Raw genomic sequence first — 23,615 nt, forward strand, 5'->3', positions numbered from 1 at the left:
CTGTAACAGGTAATAGCATAATGCCTCAAGGACCTGTCAGAGCCACACATGAGTTTGGCTTGCTACGAAGAGCAAGTTCTTTAGAAGTCATACCATCTCAGACCCCAAATGTTTCTAAAGTAAGGCTTTTAATTTACGAGGTTAATTGTTAAATATCCTATCAGGTCAAGTCAACTTATGATGTAGTTGTAGTGTCAATCACATTGAGTTCTCTACATTTTGTTGCAACATGGTGTTGTAATTTTCTAGCTTGAAAATCTTATGAAAATCTTTATCCAGGAAATGAATATATAAATCACTAATATGTAATTTGATTGGAGCATGTCACATAATCAGTCTGATTATTATATGTACACAACTTTTCTATACTTTAATACATCATCACCCAAAGATTGACAAGAAGATAAAGAGACACAAAAGGAGCAGTAGTCTGGGAACCACTGAATTGAAAGAGGTAAGAAACCAAAAAACTAACTTTAGTCATACACCAATCTTAACCTTATCTTAACTGTCTTGTTAGGTTTGTTATCATCAAGCGTCTTGGAGTTGGAGCATCTTGATAGTTGAGCTCATATTATAATTACATCTACTTTTAATTACATATTTAACTAAAACGTCACTGTTATGTTAATGATGTTCAGAAGCTCAGACGAACCCTACAAAGAGAGAAGAAGCAAAGCCCCTCTCCTGTAAGTTTTAGACACTTTTTGTTTTAATTGGTTAATTCTTAATTAAATCACGATTCTCCAGCAAATTGAACACTTGTTATAGAAACGTAACCAGCACACAGAAATGTAGTCAGGTTTACTCCTTACAGAATTAAATTCTTACTTGCTTTATCTTTCACAGTGTAAACACTTCATTAATGAATTGTTAAGTTGACGATGAACTATGTAAAATTTGATTTTATTAAATTTTGCAGACATTACACGGAGGTCTTCACAACATCCGAGACGCGCTGTACAGGAACTCAGACCAGTGTTTTGTTAACCCTTCTATACCGGTGTTTGGGTTGACGCGCACTCGATCACTCGACTGCTTGTCTGAGCTGGAGAATCTAACCATCAACCATTCCCCTCTGGTGGGTTTAGTTGATAAATTAGTTCATTAAAATTGTTGTATTTATTATATTTTATAATATGGTTTCTTTTGGAGTGTCAATCGTGTCTTATATATGGCGGACAGAGGACCACAGCAATAGGAGACTTAATTGAGTGAAATTGGGTGAAGCTGATGAATTTAAACTGTCACTTAGTGGATTAGGCTGCTGTTACCACTTGAGATATAACAGTAAATTTTAATTTTGGAAGGCAATATTGTCACAACTAAATAGTTTTAATTGATATAAAATCATACACATTAAACTTTATCATCCCTATTAGACCCCACACGAGGGCCACAAAGCGCCTCTACCGCGCGGATCACGCAGCGACACACCAGTGCTTTGTTGTGGCGCTGGACGCTGCACCAGCTCCCAGACTCCAGAGGACACTGTTTCTCCTCCCTCCTCCTCTCCTAATTATTATACAGATGCCAGGTGATAATAAATAATAAATAAATAAAGTCTAATTTTATTCAGCAATTTATCGGTAAATATTTGAGTCAGCTATGCTGTAAAGGATGCAGCGTTTTATTTCTACATTAAGCAATAACTTAAATGTTTATATTCTTATTGCTTACGTGCCCCAGTGCAAATATTTAAAAGAGTATTGACTTTTTAGATTTGAAAGGATTGTCAATTTTGGAACTGTGTATAATTTTAATTGATATTAGTCAAACAATCAACTTTCCCTCGATCTTAATTATTAAACCTGAATTGCCCTCCAATTATTACTAATTTATTTCTCAACTATCAACATCTCCTCAGATCGCCCTCAATGGATTCCCCCGATAAGATAATAGGCTCATCACCTCGTGTTAATTGCTCATTCCTTTTCGCGCGCCAACCCCCACCCAATGCTGACAAAGCCAGATGCATCAAGTAAGTTTGATATTTAGTTAGTAAATTAATAAATATAATGTAAATTATAGATGCATTTAATTGATTTATTAATAAATAGTATGCAAATAGATGTATTTAGTCAGTGAATGGGCACCATATAATGTATAACTTCCGAATGCGATTTTTAAATCGCAACACAATACGTCTGATCACCAGGAAACTCCTTCCTGAGAAATGTACTTATTTTGCAAATATTGGTACGCTGAACACGACCTTTGAAATGAAATAATTATTTTAATTTCATGTACCCGTTCAATAGATCACCTGTGCAAAACATGGATAATTACGATCGCGAAAAATATTGGCCGGATTCCAAGTGTCTCTCCAAGTTATGTGCTGAGGAATCCCAATTATTTTTGGCAATTGGCATCCAGCTCGGTTTAAATCAGTCTATGAAATATTGAGATAGATACTTAGTCTATAGAAGATGTTCATGGTCCAGTCCTATAGCCATGAGTAATACTAATGAGTATAACATACATGAACGACTCCTTAAGACGCTCCTTAAACCACTCCTTTAACCACTCCTTAAACCAGTCTTTAAAACACTAGAAGAGATTGATACAATATATTGGACCCCTTACAGTCTTTACATTTACAAGGTTTTGAGTTAGTACGGATATGGTGAGAGTTAGGGCTAGGGATAGAGTTATAAATCAAGAGGCTTACATATAATGAACATATTATGTAAGGTTATGGTGTAAGGTTACCTTTCAAATCAGATGAAGAGGTGGAACGTTCCGGGTTGTAAGCTACACATCCAACTTAAATGATTTGTATAAATGTTGTATCTTGCTTACTAAGATTAGAACGGTTACATTTTTATGGTTTATTGGTTCCACAATCAAAACCTTCACAAATTTTCTGTCACAGTTGATAACATATGCATAGCTGCGAATATTTTGAATTTAGAGACCAAACTCGAAAGTCAAAAGTAAAAGTAAAGTACAAGCTCATTCAAATTCCTGTGAATGATCTCACTGTGTTATCTACCACCCTGCTTATTGCACAATCTCTCTGGCAACCTTGTGCGTTGTTAGGGATCGTTCACATTTACATACATTATCAGGGATATGCTGTTAGGGATATATTGTTAGGGACCGTCCACATATTATTATTACCTCATCATCTTACAGAGGCTAATAAAAATTCTGAAGCTAGTGAAATCTGAGGGTTATGTGAAACGTGGCCAACAGAGGGGGATGGAGGGCCGAATTCCGCGGGGGCAATGTGTCTAAACAATTCCTCATTGTACCCGGCCCACTCCTCACAAGTTTAACTCGTATCACTTGTACATGTTACATAATGATATTGTAACATACCATTGCAATCTGGTTGTAGTACACACAAATGTACACTGTTCAGTGTTCACTGTATCTATCCGTACTAGCAGGGTGGGCCAGAATTAAATGATACAAGCTGTGTGAAGTGAGTACAGTTTCAGAGATATTTATCAGTTATTATCGCTCACACGATAGTTAATACCAGACACGTGTGTTTAGTTAATATTATACTGACACGTCAAGGTGCTCATGGTCCATATTATCACTCTAACTGAAATAGATATACAGTCTACACAGTACACTGTACACTTTACACTTAACTGTACAATATTGTAATGAGTAAACTGTACTGATCTGTACTGTAAAGCTGTAATGTACACTTCACTGTACTTACTACACTGAAATAAATAATAACAAGGCCTCGGGACAGCAAGGTGAACCTTCATAGTATATTCTCATTTTATATATATAATATATATAATTATAATCTATATCGTATTTCATTGTTAATAACATGAAGACGATGTGAATATAAGTGAACACACCAGCGTTTCTTCAGAAACAATACAGATTAGACCATTACAAACCAGAGTCTAGGCAGGGGGACTTGCCAAATTTCATTTTACCCTGCCACTTAGCGTTCTCTTGGTACCACAATGTTGGCAGGGAACTAATATCCAGGACGAAATCTTGGAACCCAGCCAAAATAAAGGAGCCATTTTGGGTGGTGTTTCTTCCGGCTTTATGTCGAGTGTAGCCAATGTTATGATATAACATATAGCCTCTAATGTTGTAGGGGCTTGGTTGTTGAATTTAATAACTTGACTTTATAAATAACTGAATTTAATAACTTGACTTTATAAATAACTGAATTTAATAACTTGACTTTATAAATAACTGAATTTAATAACTTGACTTTATAAATAACTGAGGTAACGGTTTTAAAAATTCGTCTTTCTAGAAGGGGTTGTTAAATTTAATAACAACCTTATATAAATAGCTTCTAGGCGACGAATTTAACAAATTCTTGAAGTTCGTCATGCACCATAATAATACTCCCTCTAATTGTGAGCTCTTTTATCAAATTACGACTGTTTTGGGTTCCCACAATCGTGATGAGAAACTATTTGTGTTATTTATTTGGGAATGAGACGCAATTTTTCGTGCGATGCATCCTGAGTTTCGGTTGAATAAATAGGAGATCTTTACCTACGAGGAGTTCCAATTTAGATACATACATTTCCTAAAATACACCCAAACGATGAGCTGAATTCCAATGAAAACACTGGTTTAACATTAGAGGTACAGTAGCTACAGTAACTACTAGCAGTTTCACTGAACAACATCAGTCTTACAGTCCGTGTAAGATGATGTATGTGTACACTGTCAATACCACGTGTCAATACCACGTGTACACGTCAATACCACGTGCAAGATGAGGAATGTACGTGTAGAACGAATTTTCCACGAGCCGTTATTTCATAAGGAATTCTCCTGTCATGTGTGATGAGGACCGTATTTCATGAGAGGAACATATGTTACGTGAGTAATGCAAGTGAAAGGTGGCTCATCTCAACAAACGACTTGTTGAAATACGCGGAAATTTGTTTCGCTGGCTTGTGTAATCGTATGAGGTTGCATCATGAGTGTTACAGTTGGATCTTAACAACAAAATAATGGGCGAATAAATCGTTTTTTGATCACTAATCATGATAATGACAATAATAAAGACTTGTAAAGAATGTGACCCTACATAGTATGTGAAATAAATGACAAATGTCATGTAAAATATACCAGACTTGTTCTCAGCAGAGAGGTTGCGTTTCACTAAGCAACCAGCGAGAAGATGGAATTATTTGAACCAACATCAAATTACAAGTCCGGCGTATAGAAAATTACCAAATACCAACCCTGTTCCTGTAGCAACGGTGCAATATAGCTACCCTAAAACATTTCCCTGTACCAAATATTTCTCTGTAAAATATTTCTCTCGCCTCTAAATATATAAAATTTGGCTGCTCCACACACACTACAATGCATGATTCTTGTTATGAACCTATGAGGAGGCCTACTCCGCAAGACAAATCATGATCTCTTAGACTTAGAGGTATGTCATTATATTGCAGGAATGGGACGTATCTCCGCTGATCTCTACTGAGAGCACACTTTCAAAGAATTAATTCTTAGAATTCTTCAAGAATTATTGGCATTCTTCCAGAATTCTTGGCAATCCGCCAGATTCCAAGAATTATTGGCATTCTTCCAGAATTCTTGGCAATCCGCCAGATTCCAGGATGGTGACTTTCTAATGCGTGGTAACAGACGCACTACGGCACTAGTATTATGTCACATGAAAAACGTATACTATGTGTACGTTTAATGCTCGATTCTTCCTAACAAGCGTGCATGTTGGGAGATGAATGTGTTTTTGTCACGTGATAGTGCACGTGGGCGTAATGTTACACGTGGGCGTGACGATTTTGTCACGTGGTATTCTCAAGAAAATACCTGATTGTTTCTGATGAGATGATGATGGGAAGTACATGTAACCACATCACTTTCATAGTCTGAAACTTAATAAATGTAATAGATTGATAGAACATGATGTGTTTTGATCACGTGTTTGTGACGTTTTTGTCACGTGGGGGGCTGGTCATATACTCCAGCAAGCTGTGGTTACGTCAAGCTTTGTGGTTGGAACGCGACCAACTGTGTGTGTTTTGCGTGTCTCTGTGGTGTGTTCTGTACGTGGATAGGATCGTTAAACGAACATGACTTTTATTTTTGGGAAAAGATAAGCAAAATTACATGTGACAGTAAACAGTAAAATTCCAACAAGAGTTTTTGGTTTTTACTGAAATGTTCTGTAACATTTGGTTCAATCATGACGCAATTCAGCGAAGATATCATGAACTATGAACAACGAAAGTGTTTATTAAGTGTTTATATAAAATGTTTATTAACATCTGAACTAAGCTACGTTCAACCAAATGTTTCGGCTGGTTGTTTTGGTAATGTCTATTCCATAAACAGTAAGAAGGTGAGTATAAACAAAAGACTTGTAGTATGTGACTATAAATCAATGAATTATTGAGCGATGTGGACCTTTTATTATAATTTATTGCAGGAATGCAAATGTGTAATTACATTTATTATAATTTAATTATAAATCGATTATAATAGCTCTTTCTTGTATGGCCCTTCGAGTATATTTTTATATTTATCTTTTATATTTGAGATACTGTACTTATTATTATATTCATCAATTAACCTTTTGTGAAACAAAGATATGTTTAGTTAGAGGTAAACACAGCTAATAGATTTACTTGTTCACATTGTTAGTAAATGATAAGTCTATTGTTATTATATATATAAAGAATATACTAAGAATGATTTCATGTGATCCGAACAACTCGAATTCCTATAATTTATCCTGAAAGTGACTAATTGAATAATTATGGCTCGTTTAATAACCTGTATGGGTGTGATCATCCTAAATCATCTAGATCACTTATCTGATTATATCGTGTTTGGCATTATCTCAAAAACGATAATTAAGTTGGGAACCTAGAGATACGTGGAGTGCTGATAATTTACAAATAAGTGATATGAGACTATAATATCACTGTCTATACTGTATAATGTCCAGCTTAATTTATCATTGATTGCAAGTAGAGGGATAAAAGCTGATCCAAGCTAACCACCACGATCAATCTTGCTCTACATCTAAAAAGTTAAAACTTTCAAGTCTATCTGAGTTTTTGTTTCCCACTACAAAAATTATCTTATATGCCTTAAAAAAGGTCATGTTTTAAAAAAGGTCCTCTTTGTCACAAACACTTGCTCCGAGTAAGACTTGCAGACTTGCGTGTAACACGTAATGTGTGTTTCTGGAGGGTTATTATAAATGTGAGCTGCTACCGTGAGACCGCCTGTGAGTTGACTCTAACCTGAGTGTTATTAGTTAACATTGTGCTGTTGACTGTACGTTAACGGTGTGTGAGTCCCATAAGTAGCCTTATACTTTGTGTTAACTGTGTGTTAACTGTGTGTTAACTGTGTGTTAACTGTGTGTTAACTGTGTGTTACCTGTATATTAACAGTATGTTAACAGTACGTTAACAGTTTGTTAACTGTACGACAAGTAACCTTATACTTTGTGTTAACCTTGTGTTTATAATGTCCGTCGACACAGCACCAAACTGCAACTTTATAATACAGTCAATATACACGACCATTATCTAGTCAATTTACGGCGATATTACATGTCCACAAAAAACGGTCGGTTTACATAATGTCCCAGCTCATGCTTTGCCACAACCACAGAGCACTGTATATAATATAAATAATTAACAAAATGATATATACGTAAAGCAGGTCTATTAATAGTTAATACCTAAAAGCGTAAACCACCTATTAATAATATTACCTGATAAGACAAATTTAATTGTTATATTTGACCACTCATACAATCATTGAAAATTTAATTCATTAAATAATATTATTAATAGATTTAATCGCAAAACTGTAACATATCTTGTGACTTATCTTGCTCGTCAACCTTAGAGAACCCTCAATTATTGCTGCCCTTATCTCAGATTTACCCAATTGTAGTTGTATCCATAATTAGTACCTCAGAAGTATTAATATTAATAAGGGGTCGTTCACATATTACGTAATCTGCTGAGGGGGGAAGGGGGTTTCCAAGCGATTACGCTAGTGTAATTTTGACAATATAGCTATGTGTAAAACTGATTACGGAGGTAAAAATTGTTCAAAAAGTGATTACGTATAATAATTAATATGTGAACGACCTTTAATAATAATCGCGATATCTTAAAATAGTACTCTCCTCAGCTCAAATCAACTTATAAAAGTATTTTAACATAATATAATGTATAATGTTAACTCAGACCAGAGAAAGAAAGATTGCTATAAGGAAATACTTTGTTTGAATTTGCTAATATTGTGGCTAAATCTAAATACCCTCTGCACGTGTACCTTGGTTACTGAGCACACGATTTCCTTGGAATAGTTGGAATAGTTTGATGTTGGACCGTTTAATCAAGTCTCCTGCTGTCCCAATTTTCTGTGGAATTCATATTTTATTTCCTATATGAAGAACCTTGGTATATAGCTAAACGTCTCCTTAATCGTTGAAATAAGTAAACGAACTTTCCCTATAAATATAATCGACAGTTAATCTTCTGTGTTATAAACTTAATGATTGATCATTTAAAACTAATTATTAATTAACTAATTTAACTTATTATTGTAGGGGATCCAGTTTAGAATCCTTAGAACGCAGTGGACCAGACAAGAGCAAGATAAAGATAATATTCAGTAACAACAGTGTGTTTAATCGACCGCCTCCCCCTAGATGTGTCACTAGACACTCCCCCGCAGAACAGGTGGGTTGTCGTGGTAACGAGTGTAGTTGTCATGGTAACGAGTGTAGTTGTCGTGGTAACCAGTGTAGTTGTCATGGTAACGAGTGTAGTTGTCATGGTAACGAGTGTAGTTGTCATGGTAACGTGTGTTATAGTTGTCATGGTAACCAGTGTAGTTGCCATGGTAACCAGTGTAGTTGTCATGGTAACCAGTGTAGTTGTCCTGGTAACCAGTGTAGTTGTCATGGTAACCAGTGCAGTTGCCATGGTAACCAGTGTAGTTGTCATGGTAACCAGTGTAGTTGTCATGGTAACGAGTGTAGTTGTCATGGTAACCAGTGTAGTTGTCCTGGTAACCAGTGTAGTTGTCCTGGTAACCAGTGTAGTTGTCATGGTAACCAGTGTAGTTGCCATGGTAATCAGTGCAGTGTAGTTGTCATGGTAACGAGTGTAGTTGTCATGGTAACCAGTGTAGCTGTCATGGTAATCAGTGCAGTTGTCATGGTAACCAGTGTAGTTGCCATGGTAATCAGTGTAGTTAGCATGGTAACCAGTGTAGTTGGCATGGTAACCAGTGCAGTGTAGTTGTCATAGTAACCAGTGTAGTTGTCATGGTAACCAGTGTAGTTGCCATGGTAATCAGTGCAGTGTAGTTGTCGTGGTAACCAGTGTAGTTGTCATGGTAACCAGTGTAGTTGCCATGGTAATCAGTGCAGTGTAGTTGTCATGGTAACCAGTGTAATTGTTATAAAGAATGTCTTGAATTATTCCCGCTGACCCCAAATTAGTACAGTTACCGAGTTTCCTCACAGCTTACATTTTACATAAAGCTGTTTACATGTTACACTGTTACAGGTCCATTCTATGGGTATATCATCTGTTCAATATAATAACTGTATAATAAGTGTACAGTTTTACAGTAAGTCTTTGAAGTTCCGTTTTAGCGGATCATCAATGATCTAGCACATGAATTGTCAAGACTAAGGGTAGAGTGTGTAGAGTGTAGAGTGTAGACTGTAGAGTGTGTAAAGTGTAGACTGTAGAGAGTGTAGAGAGTGTTGTACAGAGTCTGTTTATAATAGCTGTGTCTTGTGTGAAATATGTATACACTATGCACTGTGCAGTGTGTACTGAATAGTAATTGTATAGTGTATACTTGCTGTGTAGTACATAGTATGCTTTATGTATACTCTATAGACTATACTGTATAGTTGCTGTATACAAGCTGCTGTATAACAATCTCAGTGATATGTGATGTTCCTACGAGCCGTGTGGTAATCGTTTCCGTGATCTTTACACACAAGTTTCAATGAGCCACCGTTCACTTTCTGGTGTTTAATGTTTTATATCAATCTGTATATATCTAATATTTAGATACCACTTGATCACATTTTGGCGGCCGCAATTTTATCATTCAAACAATTTTCTCGAGAAATTAAAGTGACCTCTTTTTGATTAAGTTAATTAACTAAATTAATTAACTTTGATTTCGAGTCTGTTTTTTTTACACATTTTATTTCCAATTTCAGGCTTGTCAATAGATGCAGACAGACAGAAAATGAGAAATTCCTGAAATTCCTGAGATTGTTATTTTCAGAACAGTTCGAACCATGTCGATATATTCAACGGAAATTCTCACGATATATATTCAAAACTGAATGTTTATTAACTATTCGAGTAGAAATTTAGTTTTAAGAAATTTAGAAAAAAGTTAGGTAGAGTGCAATTAACTGATTGGTTAGTTGAATAATTAATTAATTAGTTAGATAAATAATTAATTTAATGGTAGGTTCAGAATAGGAACTGTAATCGTAAACTTGTAACTAATTTTTTGAAGTTCACGAGTGTAAATATATTCGTTAAAGTTTGTAATTAGGTGTATTGATATTACTTAATAATATTGATATTACTTAATAATATTGATATTAATTAATAGTGATCACTGAAATGACTCTAGTTTTTGTGAGGAAAATCAAAATGATTTACAATGTTTGGTTTGGAAAAAGCTGAAATGTGCTAATAAAAACTTGAATTTTGTTTAAAATACGGGTATATCCTTTTAAAATTAACTTGATCTATTTAATTGTGTTAATCAGAAGGGCCAATCACACATTACGTCAGCAATATTGGACTATTTTTAGACCTGCCAGAAATTTCAACCCTGGCTACAGTGTAAAATTACGTCGTCAAATTTTCTCTCCTCCCTCCCCTTCCCTTATCCCTCCATCCTCCTCTTCTTTCCACCCCTCTTCCACTCCTCATTCTCTCTAGGAATCTGACGTAATATGTGAAGTGTGAACTTTCTCTATTTTAACTTTGTATTAACAGAAGTTTGTACTCTTATATTTTATGAGAGCAGTCATTCATATGATCAACTTATACAAATGAAGTTGAACGAGTTGGTTTAAATCGTAAAGATTACCACAATATTTGCCCACATATTTTCATCCTCCGATTTCAGCATGATGCTGATTTGAACTACAATTATATTAAGTTACACTGTAAATACAAATTCTCGAATATTACATAGCTAATAAATTTCCTAGGACGCTGAATTACATATAATGGTCTAGGATTAGAAACATGTCCGTATTTTTAGTGAAATAATACCTGATATCTGTCATGAAACAGGGATTTTTCTGCAGTTTAATCGAGATTGCCCCAACTTAATTGATATTAGTATGTAGAATTAAGGGGACTTGTTTTAACATGTTTGATTTGTACACCACATTATTTTGTTCATCATCACAATGTATAAAGTGTACATAGTACACTTGCATTTACGATGTCTGTTAGATATGGGTATCGAAGGATTAATTGAAATATATATAATTTACTACTATGTAACACAATTGGTAAGTTTTGCCTAATTCAGATTTGAGATTTGCAAAACAATAACGATGTTTTTTACTAGTGTCAGTGCGATTTATACTCGGCTTGTGCCAAGCAACCAATTTCCCTTACAATGCTAGCCTGAACATTCTTCAGAAATGGGTTCAGAATAGGTTCTACATGTGCGCGGAGTAATTCTATAGTGCGCGTTATGAAGACGTACGTGTTCAGTCTAGATCAGGTAAAAAGGTAGCAGTTCAGTACTATACCGTCTCTTACTCAAATTTCAACTCCTCCCTGCTCAAAGGGACTGGCGTGGCTAGCAGCTAGAGCAACTTGAAAGACAATCTGCCTGCGTGGTCACAACGTTGTGTGGCTGGATTCCTTCGTCAATATTCGAAAGCATTATAATGCCCCTCCCCCGCAGAGATAGGTACAAATATTAACACGAGTCTGGAACAAACCGCAAATATGTTCGTCAATCTTACAGATATGGAAACTGGTGATTGTTATGACACGTACGTGACAGCTGTCCCGGATTGTGGTTGGTCGCTGTCGTGTCGGTGGACAAAAATGGTTGAAAAATAAAACAACTTCTTAAAATTGTATAAACATAGCAAATAAAGTCCAGACTTAATACATCTATACAGAATATCAGAATACAAATAATACGTCAAACCCAAGTTTATAGTTATAGTAATTAAATAAACCTCTTTATATGTTCCTCTTATTTGAATTGATTCAGTCGGGCTATCTCAGCTGCCCGTTGATGAATACAAAAAGTAGCAGGCCTTTTGAGTTTTGAGAGAATTGTCAGGATAATTATCAAGAGAAATCCCTAAAGTTGACCAGCTTCATACATCAGTAAAGAGAAAATAAACAATCTCGTTAGACTTTGTTAAGTGATTCAAACTTCAGGCTTATCACTCATTGGCTTTAGATAATAATGAGCGACATTTGCGAGAGTCAACAAGGCGAATATGCCATTGAAAACAACTGATGTTATGGACTCCATGGTGGTCCCGTAAGTAAGGATTAGGAGGATGAATGAGGATACGATCAGTCTTTTGTTGGTTAGTAAGCCGTGTACACAGATAAATACCTGGAAAAAGGGGAGGTTTTGTTAACTTTGTACGTGTCATGTATATAAATACTAAAAACAGTGTTAAGTTAGATTGAGCTAGATGGTTGAACTAAAAGTATGAACTGGCTAATTCTAGGATTGATATAAATTGTACCAAGATTAAATGAAAAGGAACTATACCAGGTAGAAGGAGGTTACAGTTGATAGAAAGTTAGATATCACCGTAATAGGACCCTGAAACGATGAGACATATTAATGAAACATCAAACTATCGAGGAGATATCAATATCATGTGTTTTTTAAAAGTCAAACCAAACGCGAGCGAGAACATTAATTGAGTCTTTGTTGAATCCGTACGCGCAAATTGCACGTGCCAACTGCCATCAACCATGACAACGTGCACGCATACGGTCAGTGCTTCTTACTTCATCTCTCTTACGCGAAGATAATAAACACTATTTCAATGGAACCAAGTTCAATCTTGATCCTTATTGCCATCGTTCTCCTCGGCGGTGCCATAATGGGAGGGGGAACTATGGTTTTCTGCTGCCACGGATTTGAGAGAGGTCTCCCTTTCCTCTCCGTTCGTGAACTTTACGATGAACTCGGTGATTTAGACCGACGAACCACGGACCGATACAGGGACTTCGCCGTTCTAATCAACCACGTAGCCGGGCAGCTACAAAAAGGAGCTGCCAACATCCCCAGACAGCATCTGGTCAAAGAAACGTCCACTGTTACGGAACTGGAATACCAAATACGGAACAGCTACAGTGGGGTGTCAGAGTATCCCAACTCGACAAATATTGGTCGGACCAGCTCAAGGTGACTTTGTCATCTCGATGCCTGATGAGTGAAGTGTGATCTCATCTACGACTTCAACCAAAACCACGACATTTTACCTACCACTTCACGGATTTTAACGACCTCATTTTACTATTTTAAAAGGCCCAAGCAACACGTCGTGCTTGCGGTCTCAGTGGGGGGAGCAAGATAGTTTTGGACTATCTGCTCTTCGTGCCAGCCTTACAGTTCTGTTAAAACCTGATATATCACAAGTGAAACAGAACTGTGGGGTCCCACTGCTGCGGATCTTACCCGGCTGATGATCCTGGAGTGCGGTCAACTCCAACCTAACTGTTAAATTCTCCGAAGCTCGGCAATAAATAATGAACATTGCTTCTTAGCTGCTTGGCCGACCCCACCGAGCGCAGCGCGGCTTTAGTTCATAGCGCGCGCGCAATATATATTATAGTTAATTGAAGACAGAGCGCTATGTATATATCAAATTTGTATTCACGCGTTCCAGCAAACTTTAAAGAAGACCGTCCCGAGACTCTTTCAAATAAGACGCGCGAATGTTCCAGAACAGCCTCAAAAGAAAAAGAAACATTTTAAAATTGTGGACTTTTTAAACCTTAATAACAACGCCTTCTATTTCAAACCTTATTTTAATTAAGTCTCAGAGGGTACACTAAAGACTTCTATGTAACCCCTACGGTTGACTCAGCCGAATGATCGGAAAATCCGGGATTGAGGGTTAAATGAGATGGGGCCTGCGCCCTGCGGCAGGCAGATTCTAGATTGTTTGGCATGCCGCCTGCCAAAAGATCTAAAATATTCCAAGGGTACCCTGCTGTACTAATCTTTAGAGAACCCCCTGAGAAAAAAAGCAAAATTCTTAAACACGTAACTCACCCCAACTTTTATAGCGATGATAGTTTTGAAGAAAGCAATCAGGGTTAGCGGGACTAATAAACAGATTTCCTTCCACTCCAGCATAATCTTTCCTGATAAGTTTGTACGTTATGGCATGAGGGGGGGGGGGGGGGGAGGGGTTGGCATGGCATGGTTACCAAGTCATTTTGATCAACAATCGTTTACAAACTCTTCACTGTATTCGCTTTAAATTGATAATCGGCTATAAAATACGAAGTGTCCAAATTATTGATTACATGTATATCATAACTTGACCTACTTTTCTTCTTGAGGACTCTATTAGAAAACCCAAACGGTTGTCCCTTGATCTTCTCCAAAACAGTACAAATGTTTTGACGTGGAGGAAGTTCACCGTTTGTTATACACCCTTGAGAATCAAACTCATTTAGGAGGGCTCGTCTTAGTAGATCACCTGAAAAAGTCGATCAATCAGCTCTTAACAACTCATTTATACTCTGGGTAAACCATGCTGTGTTATTTCAGGACACTGAATACGGATATGAATTTCTTTGCACAATGCACATAATATTATTAAAATATTGATAGATTAAGGTTATCTTGGGAAGGTGGTCACACCTCACTACGATTTTCAAACACTGTTAACTGGTGGGTTTAGTGATAATTAGTGATTAAGTTGTTCAGGCTTGAAGTACTCGTTACCAGTCCTTACCTATTATCCAAGTACATTTCTGGATGACTAGAGTAAATACTGCTGAGCAGTGAGTATCAACTTAATAACACCAGAATGTGTGTGTGTCTGTGTGTCTGTGTGTAATTTCCGAACGATTATACAAAAAAACGGTAATAGTTACGGGACTGGTTTTTTCGGTATAGTGCTGACAAAACTCTGACGAAGCCCATAAGCAAATTTTATAAAAATCGGCCGGTGGTAAGTGGTTTAATTGATAATTTTGTTCCAGAAATGTGACATAAATGGATGGGAGAGAGAACGAGGAGGATAACATGTACCGTAATTAGTTTAGCCCCACGTAATACTATAAGCTTAGAGCTCACTCTTGCGGCCGCTTTGTTTCAACTGTAGGGAGATTTCATACTTTCATAAGACAGCGTTATGCGTGATATCAAATATATAATGCGGTTGTATACTTTTACATTGCAACTGTGACAGTAAAGTTCCGGCCGAAGGCACGGGTTACACTAACTAGTATCTTAATAATGGCATTATTAAACTTATTATTATTATCATGTTTCTTATCTAAAAACCCTATTCAACTTAAAACTTACTTCCGCTGGATAGCAATGTGGCTGCACGCCGTATCTTGTCCTCGCCCATAGCCTCCACGAACATCTCCTCTATCTCAACTATTCGAGTAAAGGCCTCCATTCCAGAGTATCCGAATTCTGTTATCAGGAGGACGCTTACTATTTGTCCTTTCTGAAAACTGGGACAAAGTCAGTCTTGATTTGAAGGAACATTATTTTATACGAAACGAAAACGAAAATAAACACAGTATTTTTCTACCCCGCTACTATGCGAGCGTGACAGAGATATTGTATGATCTCTATTATAATTCAGAGAATTATCTTTGTCGTCTGTACGACCGCCCAAGTGCAAATAGATGAGAAATATGAAGTTGCAAAGTAACCATAGTAACGAGGATTGTTACACGCACGTGCAATGATTGTTTTAACGTCATTTTAATCGGTTTTGTTGATATTACGCTGTGTTCAGTGCGAGCAACATTTTGATTGGCTGTATCTTTGGTGGGGATGAATACTTTTTGACACGATTAAAACTGACTTCTAAAGAATACTATTAGGTTCCTCCCTGTGACCACGGGTTTTCTAGTATTATATAAATAAACAATTTACACAATACGGTGCCCATGTCTGAGCGGCTCTCCTCAAAATAAGTGATAACATGATCAGATTTATGGGTGAAACAAAATAACTATAATTAGATTTTGGGGAAAGGAAACATCCGCGTTAAATCGGGTTTCGCGGTTTATCGGGGTTTTGTTTGTTTACATTTATACATGTTAAGCCCTATTTGGGGGAAAGGAGATGACCGCAGTATATCGGGGTTTGCGGTAAATTGGGGCGCGGTAAATTGGGGCGCCGTAAATCGGGGCTTTACTGTACAATGTAGATTGTCGGCTCTATTTTTCACTCGTCAATAACGTCATATTGTGAAAATTGTTACTGTTGATATACAAAAATTTCACAGTAGAGGCAGCTTTTAAAGACAGTATGATTGTTAAACTAAATTAATTGGTATTTAATAAGTTTTCCGGATACTGGTCAGGAAGTGAACCATGTGTGTTTTGACACGTGACAGTGATACTGGGTTTCATTGGTCAACGCCGCGCTGGAAGCTGACTGGTTAATCACTGTCACGTGTCAGAAATAATGGTAGTAGCCAGATCTACAGAGGGCCCCCAATGGGTGGTCCTTAAACCGTTCATTAAAACTAGATCGATCGCTTGAATAAGTTCATTTGGCATGCACTACTACCAAAAACTTTGTCATAGTCATGCTTGAAAAACTACTGTGTGACTGATAGTGACCTATATAATTCTGGATAACAAAAACTGACAGGCACCCTCAATACCACCATTATTAGACCGTCAAAAGTTATCCCTGTCAAAAACCTTCCAATCAGCGGCTCCAGCTAACAATTACCCACGGTCACGTGACTAACTCAAAGTCACGTGACTAAATTAAACCACCACACGTGGTTTCCATTCGGCCACGTGACCCGATAAAGTCAATATAACGCCTCTTCCAATAATCCCTCCGCTGATATTCCAAATTATGTTGTACGTTTTCGTCGTGAAGTTGAGAGTACTATTCGCTCTGACTGTTTTGAAGCTGTTTGCTAAAGTTGAGGCTATTTCCAAGATCATGACAACTTCCGTTTCCGATTTCACGGAAAAGTTGGATATCCGGACCATTCTCCTCGTGATTTACACGATCTTTATCTTCTTTCTTCTATTTCTAGGGTACTTCAGGTTTGTTTATATTTACCTTTAAAAACTACAGTATTATAGATAGTAAGAGGTCACGAACTTTAAGTTTTAAAATTCTAAATGAATTTTAGATTCTTTTCGTCTGTAATTTGCAAATTATTATTATTATTTCAGGTTTTTAAAATTTTTACAGCTTTTCACACCATGATTTTATCAACAAAAAGTCAACTAACCGCCTCCCTAATTAAGTGTATAATAATCCGACACCCTCCACAGATTCAAGAGTGTCAGCATGGCTTGTTGCACGCCGGGAGGGGCCGGTACAGCGGACCGTGTCAACAACGAAAACCTTCTCATTGGTATAGCTGAGAAACAGTACAGCGCAGTGGAGGCACAGAAGAATGAGCTCATGGGAAAAAGTCAAGCTCAATACAGTTGAGCTGTTAATAAATATTATAAACAGTTAATACAGTTGAGCTGATCATAGATATGAACTTATAAACAGTTAATACAGTTGAGCTGTTAATAAATTTGAACTTATAAACATTTACAAAGTTTTAACAGTTACACCATTGAAAAATTGTAATTTAGAACTAGATTTATTTCGAACACTAGAATGTGTTTAGAATGTTTGTTTTTTAAAGTTTTTTCTCACCCAAAGTTTTAGCTGGATATAATGTTGATCATGTGACCTGATCACGTGTACTTGAATGTTAATTATTTCATGTAATTTTAAACAATTCAGTAAAATAATAAAACAATTGTTTAGTTAAAAATTTATTTATGCTGCTCAACAATATATTACATAATTATGGTAAATCAATCAGTGGAGACTTGAGGAGGTTTCAAGTGCCGAAGGTCACTGCTTATCGTTGGATTTGACAGCGATCTGTACTTGAAACCAGCCCTACCATCCGATACATCAATATCATTGAAATAGAGAGATATCTTTGAGTGTATTATATAACCATACCGGATGTGGAATGTAAAACTGTAAAATCAATATTATAATTCGAAAGATTATTTCTGTCTGTCTATACGACGACGAAAGCAAAAGGTTGCATAGTAACCATGGTAACGGTGTCGAAACACACACGTGCACGTGTAAAGATTTGCGAGCGACATTCTGATCGGTTTTGTGGTAATTACGTTGTGTTCAGTGCGAGATACATTTTAATCGGCTGTATCTTCGGTCGTGATGGATATTTTTTGATGCGTTTAAAACTGGCTATCAAAGATTACTATTAGCTTCCTTCCTGTGAACACGGGCTTTCCCTACTAAAAGTAAAATGAGTAGTTCGGGGGGTTTCCAATGGTGAAAAATTGTGAAAAATTGTGAATGATTTTGATGGTGAAATGAGTATCCAAATTGTAAAATTGCACCATTTTTTCGAGGAGTATATTTGCCTTCAGCCTTCTAGTTTTACTTTTGACCTGGTGTAATAATTCTAAAACAGTATTTGGTTATTAACTCAGATTTAAATATGTGTTTTGTTATATTTAAAGTAAGTAGAGGTTTTACAATTCAGAAACTCGATTCACCAAAACAATCAATCACAATTTTTCATCAAAACTAGTGAACATTGTGAGTTTATTGTTTATGCAAGCTGACACGGATTTGTGCATATAATTTGTGCATATAATTATAGTAATACTAACTCGAGACTAACTCAGTTAAGCCTTTCACTTTTCATAAATTAGTGGCTAGCGGATACGTACATGGTGAAATTAACGATTTACTTTATCAGTTCAGCGCCGCGCAAACACAATAATTTGAATCAGAATATCATGCAAAATAACTTTGCGGAGTGAGGAAAGTGAGCGACAACTGTGCGCACAGGCAAGTACGACGATAACGACGAAGGACACGTACGACGACAACGACAGCGGGTGACGAACACAAGCTACCATATAAAAAAAAACCTTGTTCGCTAACCCTTGTCCTTGATTCTGTTGTGCCTTCGGCACTTGAGTCATGGATAGGGAAAAAATGGTAACTTTTTGTGAACATGGCGAGTAAGGTACATCAAAAGTGAGCTCTTGGTATCGTCGTATACCACCAGAATTAAAAAAACCTTTAAAACTTAATTTTATCCACATAACATAATTCACTATAATTAAGCTTTATAAATTTAAAAAACTACATTAATTTATAAACCAATCTACTCACTGGTACACGAAGTCTCCACTCTCCAAAGACACTTGTCTCAATAATTGGTTCTGATTATGAAGAAGCGACTGGCACTTCCTCAGCGTGCTTTTTGGAAGGTTTTTATTGTTGGAGGAGAGAAGAAAGCCATCGGTAGCACGTGCTACCAGGACCGTTGTTGTCATAGCCTAATAATAATAAATTTAATGACACTAATTTTAAGATAAAACTTATAATTAGCAGGAATTAGTCATCCCAGAAATGTACTTAAACAGTCAACACTAGATACGATAATCGATTATAAGAGTTTAAATGTTTGAAAAGTAGAATTTTATCCGGGAAAAAAGGTTGAAACTGGATCTATAATTTTGCAGAGTCATGGTTAATTTGGTTATGTTAGGCAGTACTATAGACAATTGAAAAACAAACAATAATTAATATATGTACAAAAGGTTAGACCCCGTTTAATTAGAGGCAGCTAATTTATTCTGAAAATGTAATTTCAATGCGGGCTATGTTATCATGGTTCGATTAATTAAAAATATGTGCAAATTAATTAAATAATTAAAAGAGCTCTCGGTAATTAAAACTATTAATTATTAAATTTCCGCAAATATTGTCAGAGATCGTAGGGTTGCTCCTTATATTTCACATCCTAACTGCAGTCTGCAGCTGAAGTTTTGCCTCTCTGAACTAATTAACACACGAGATATGTCTGGTATCTTTTCTGTTTAACAAACAATTTAATATCAGTTTAAAAACATGTCGTAATACCTGGCCGAGTGTGTAGAATGTACAATACAATACCCTGTAACTCTTACATATTTAAAGTGTCAAAGAACATGACGGTATAAATCATGATGTGGTGAAAAGAGCACATCAAAATTGAATAATCGACTTAAAAAGTTAACTTCCACCAAATATCTTATGTGGGGTTACGAAAATTTGTTAAAAATTATCCCTCAATCCTTTCTCCTCCGGGATAAAGCCAGAGCAGGCTACACAGTACACAGTGTGAATCTCTTAATATCTCTTGCCATTAAACACACACACACTTAATAATCCAATTAAGGTAATTAATTATCCAATTAAAAGGAACTAAATTCCCAAGAAGGCGTAAACTTCATCAAGAAAGTTTAGAAGATAGTTCAGTTCGTATTTTAAGCTGAGTGGACGCTATATGCGAGCTAGCTGCCTTGATTAGTTCGAGCTGTCTTTCTGCTTGCCTTTTAGTTTTCAGCAATTCTTTATCAGCATCCTGAAGTACAATAGACGTTATACATTGTACACTCTAATACAGTATTAATTATACAATATACATTTTGATTTGTGTGTACAATTTAAATATACATAATACAATTACAATGTATACTCTAATACAAAATACATTATTCTGTAATACAGTAATATACGATATAATACATTGTAGACTGTGATACAATAATAATAATATTAAATCCCAGAAAAGTACTTGAATAAGATAAGGACTGGTAACGTATGTTTGAAAATATATCGCTTAGTCTAATGACAGAAAATGATACTTATATGTAAGAATCGAACACCAATATTGACCAAAATAAACTATCGATAAAGTATTTCAAGTTCATGAAGGGGCAGTTTAAACTGAAACGTTTTTAGAAGAGCTTTAAATAATTCCAGTGATTGAGCCGATGAGATGGTATCAGGCAGACGATTGTAGATCTTTGGAGCCACCACACTCCACAGAGAAGCTTCGCTCACCAAACATAGAGTTAAAAGATGGTACAATTAGTTTCCATGTGTGATCATGATGTGAGTACCTAAACATGTCCTGCAGATAAGTTGGTGCCAATCCTAGCAATGCTTTGTGAGACAGCAGTAAGATTTTGAAAACAATTATTTTCTTTACATCAAGTCAGTGAAGATTTAACAAGCCGTCATCAAAATGGTCATGTTTATATTTACCAGTAACAGCTTTTGCAGCAGCATTTTGTAGTAACTGGAGTTGATTTAGAAGCTTCTTACCAATACCAAAGTATAGACCGTTACAGTAATCTAGACAAGCTACAACTAGACTGTTAACGATGACTTTTATCTGTTTGGTATTCAGCAGGAATCGGATTTTTCTGATATTTCGTAAAGTATGGAAACATTTCTTGTTGAGATTTACAATTTGTTAATTGAATACCAGCCGATTGTCCATAACAACCCAAGGTTCTTAACAGTAGGCACAAACATTACTAATGTGTTAGGAGTGATTTCAACCCCATGAAGATCTATCTCATTGAGTACTTTGCTACTTTATACATTGTACACTATGTCAAATATACCATACAATGTATAATAATATTATATACATAGTACATTGTACACAGTGTCTAGGAACAAGGTGTGAAATTCAACGTGTCAACAGATTTCTGTTTTATACGAGTGAGGTAGTGCCTATACAATAGAATGTAGATAGGTTGATTTGGAGAGAGAGAGAGGAAAATGATAAATCTGCTAAAAAACTTTTGTTTATAATTATATTATCAACTGGTAACTTATTTCAGTTAATTACATGATCAATAATGTTCGAAAAATTTAAATAATTATTCGTTGTCATACAGTACTACATTCTACTGTTACTAAATTTCAAATCACTGTGTATAAATCTTCGATTATGATTCCGGGATTGTTAATTAACAAAATCGCTTATTCATCTAACATTTTAACAAAACAAAATAACGGCATTAAATAGCAGATATCAGCACTTTCGACTGAGAATGCAGGTATGATATATAATATATATATAATACAGAAAATAAAATCAGGAAAAAAGGCAGTTTACCTCATTTTCTTTCAGTAAAGCTAGAAGTCTGGTGTATTGATTACTACTCGATACCTGTTCCTGTGAGATAATATTGAGATTAAGTAGTAGACAAATAAGCAGAGGTTACAATTTTCGTTTTATAATTGGGAATTATAACTGATTTAATCGTATCGTGATACCGTTAATTCAACAAAACTGTCAACTCATGCAATAATGCAGCAACTTTTAAAATAATAATTTTAGAACCATCAAACTCTCAATCTTTTAAAATTTGATAGCAAAATTGCTTAAAATAAAATAATTTGTGAAACATTCAGATGAATTATCAATTGATCATAGACCAGCTACAACCTGACCAAAAATCTGTGGCAAGAAGTCAAATAAATCATTTGAAAAACAAAACATAACAAAGATTACCGTTGGTAACGAGTCTATAAGTAGATTAATATTGCTGCTGGTGTCTGATATCAGTTTGGAAAACAGAGCTATGTCACTTTTGCCTTTGTCTGAGTTTACCCCACTGTTCTGCAGTACACCTGTTAAAAGGGAAAGTGTGTATATTGTGATATGAAATGTAATCCATGTAAAGTGTAATATAAAAGCTCTTAATCGGACACTACCATCTATCACTTAAGTGTTCAAACGATAAATCGTTCAATCTATTTAAATCATTCCAGTGCAGCCTTATTTTTATCTACAAATCAATTGTGAGAAAGAAGAATCAGTGAAAAGTTCTGTTTTTTCAAGAATCACAATAAATTTAATCTGAAACTTTGCACAAACAAGACACTTCAATTGAGAATAAATGTTTTCTAAGTTGACTTATTGTTATTATATTTCTCACCAATTGAATCACACATGTAAGTAGCAAGTAGATTTGTCTCTTCCTGCAGCTGGGTTATTCTATCTGCCATATTGAACTGCCTAAAATTTATTATAATTCAATTTAGTGTTTATCAGAATTGTGGATAGTATAAGCATATAATTTAAGTAAAAATATCAATTAACAGTAGCTATGTTTCACTAAGACACAATTCTCTCTATTAACCACTGTGTGCAAAGATGTTGAAAAAGAGTACCAGCTTCTCCCCGTTTCACCATCACTCTTATTACCAAATGGCACAAATAGACAAGATGGTGCAATTAAGACTGGACATCAGTGCGAGATCGTTCTGGTCGCCGCTGGACAGGGCATTTACAGATGTAAGGGTACTGCACCCTCAAGCCTAGTCCAACAGTGACAGGAGAAAAACATGAGCACAACGAAAGAGTCATGAATGTAGAGAAAGCCATGTTCAACCCACTAGTGTTCAGAACAACAGGATGAATGGCATTGGAGGCATTAATACAACTAGCAGGAACCCGTATTACTCTAAAGTGGTGTCAAGACTCAAGAGACTAAAATAATTATTACCTATTTAATTCGCGTTTTTGA

The 23,615-nt window shown here is 35.9% G+C and overlaps 3 protein-coding genes across 3 annotated transcripts; 1 reads left to right on the forward strand and 2 right to left on the reverse strand.

The window, feature by feature from the left end:
- The first annotated feature begins 13 nt into the window (after nucleotides 1–13).
- LOC134824922 (protein FAM117B-like) lies at nucleotides 14–11,346 on the forward strand. The gene is made up of 8 exons (XM_063836930.1): nucleotides 14–119; nucleotides 392–454; nucleotides 642–689; nucleotides 923–1,081; nucleotides 1,383–1,537; nucleotides 1,868–1,981; nucleotides 8,564–8,696; nucleotides 10,205–11,346. The coding sequence occupies exons 1-8, from the start codon at nucleotides 21–23 to the stop codon at nucleotides 10,214–10,216; spliced, it is 783 nt and encodes a 260-aa protein (XP_063693000.1). The 5' UTR covers nucleotides 14–20; the 3' UTR covers nucleotides 10,217–11,346.
- A 760-nt stretch (nucleotides 11,347–12,106) lies between these two features.
- LOC134825106 (uncharacterized) lies at nucleotides 12,107–19,580 on the reverse strand. Its single transcript, XM_063837244.1, has 6 exons — nucleotides 19,411–19,580; nucleotides 15,556–15,713; nucleotides 14,570–14,722; nucleotides 14,290–14,381; nucleotides 12,772–12,825; nucleotides 12,107–12,609 (listed from the first exon to the last, which is right to left on the reverse strand). The coding sequence occupies exons 1-6, from the start codon at nucleotides 19,572–19,574 to the stop codon at nucleotides 12,415–12,417; spliced, it is 816 nt and encodes a 271-aa protein (XP_063693314.1). The 5' UTR covers nucleotides 19,575–19,580; the 3' UTR covers nucleotides 12,107–12,414.
- Nucleotides 19,581–19,807: 227 nt separating this feature from the next.
- On the reverse strand, nucleotides 19,808–23,113 carry LOC134825255 (mediator of RNA polymerase II transcription subunit 21-like). Its single transcript, XM_063837407.1, has 4 exons — nucleotides 23,025–23,113; nucleotides 22,598–22,716; nucleotides 22,199–22,258; nucleotides 19,808–20,647 (listed from the first exon to the last, which is right to left on the reverse strand). The coding sequence occupies exons 1-4, from the start codon at nucleotides 23,092–23,094 to the stop codon at nucleotides 20,516–20,518; spliced, it is 381 nt and encodes a 126-aa protein (XP_063693477.1). The 5' UTR covers nucleotides 23,095–23,113; the 3' UTR covers nucleotides 19,808–20,515.
- Nucleotides 23,114–23,615: the final 502 nt, after the last annotated feature.

Source organism: Bolinopsis microptera, chromosome 13, assembly GCF_026151205.1.
Source record: "Bolinopsis microptera isolate Bmic1 chromosome 13, MBARI_Bmic_1.0, whole genome shotgun sequence".
In the NCBI taxonomy this organism is placed as follows: Eukaryota; Metazoa; Ctenophora; class Tentaculata; order Lobata; family Bolinopsidae; genus Bolinopsis; species Bolinopsis microptera.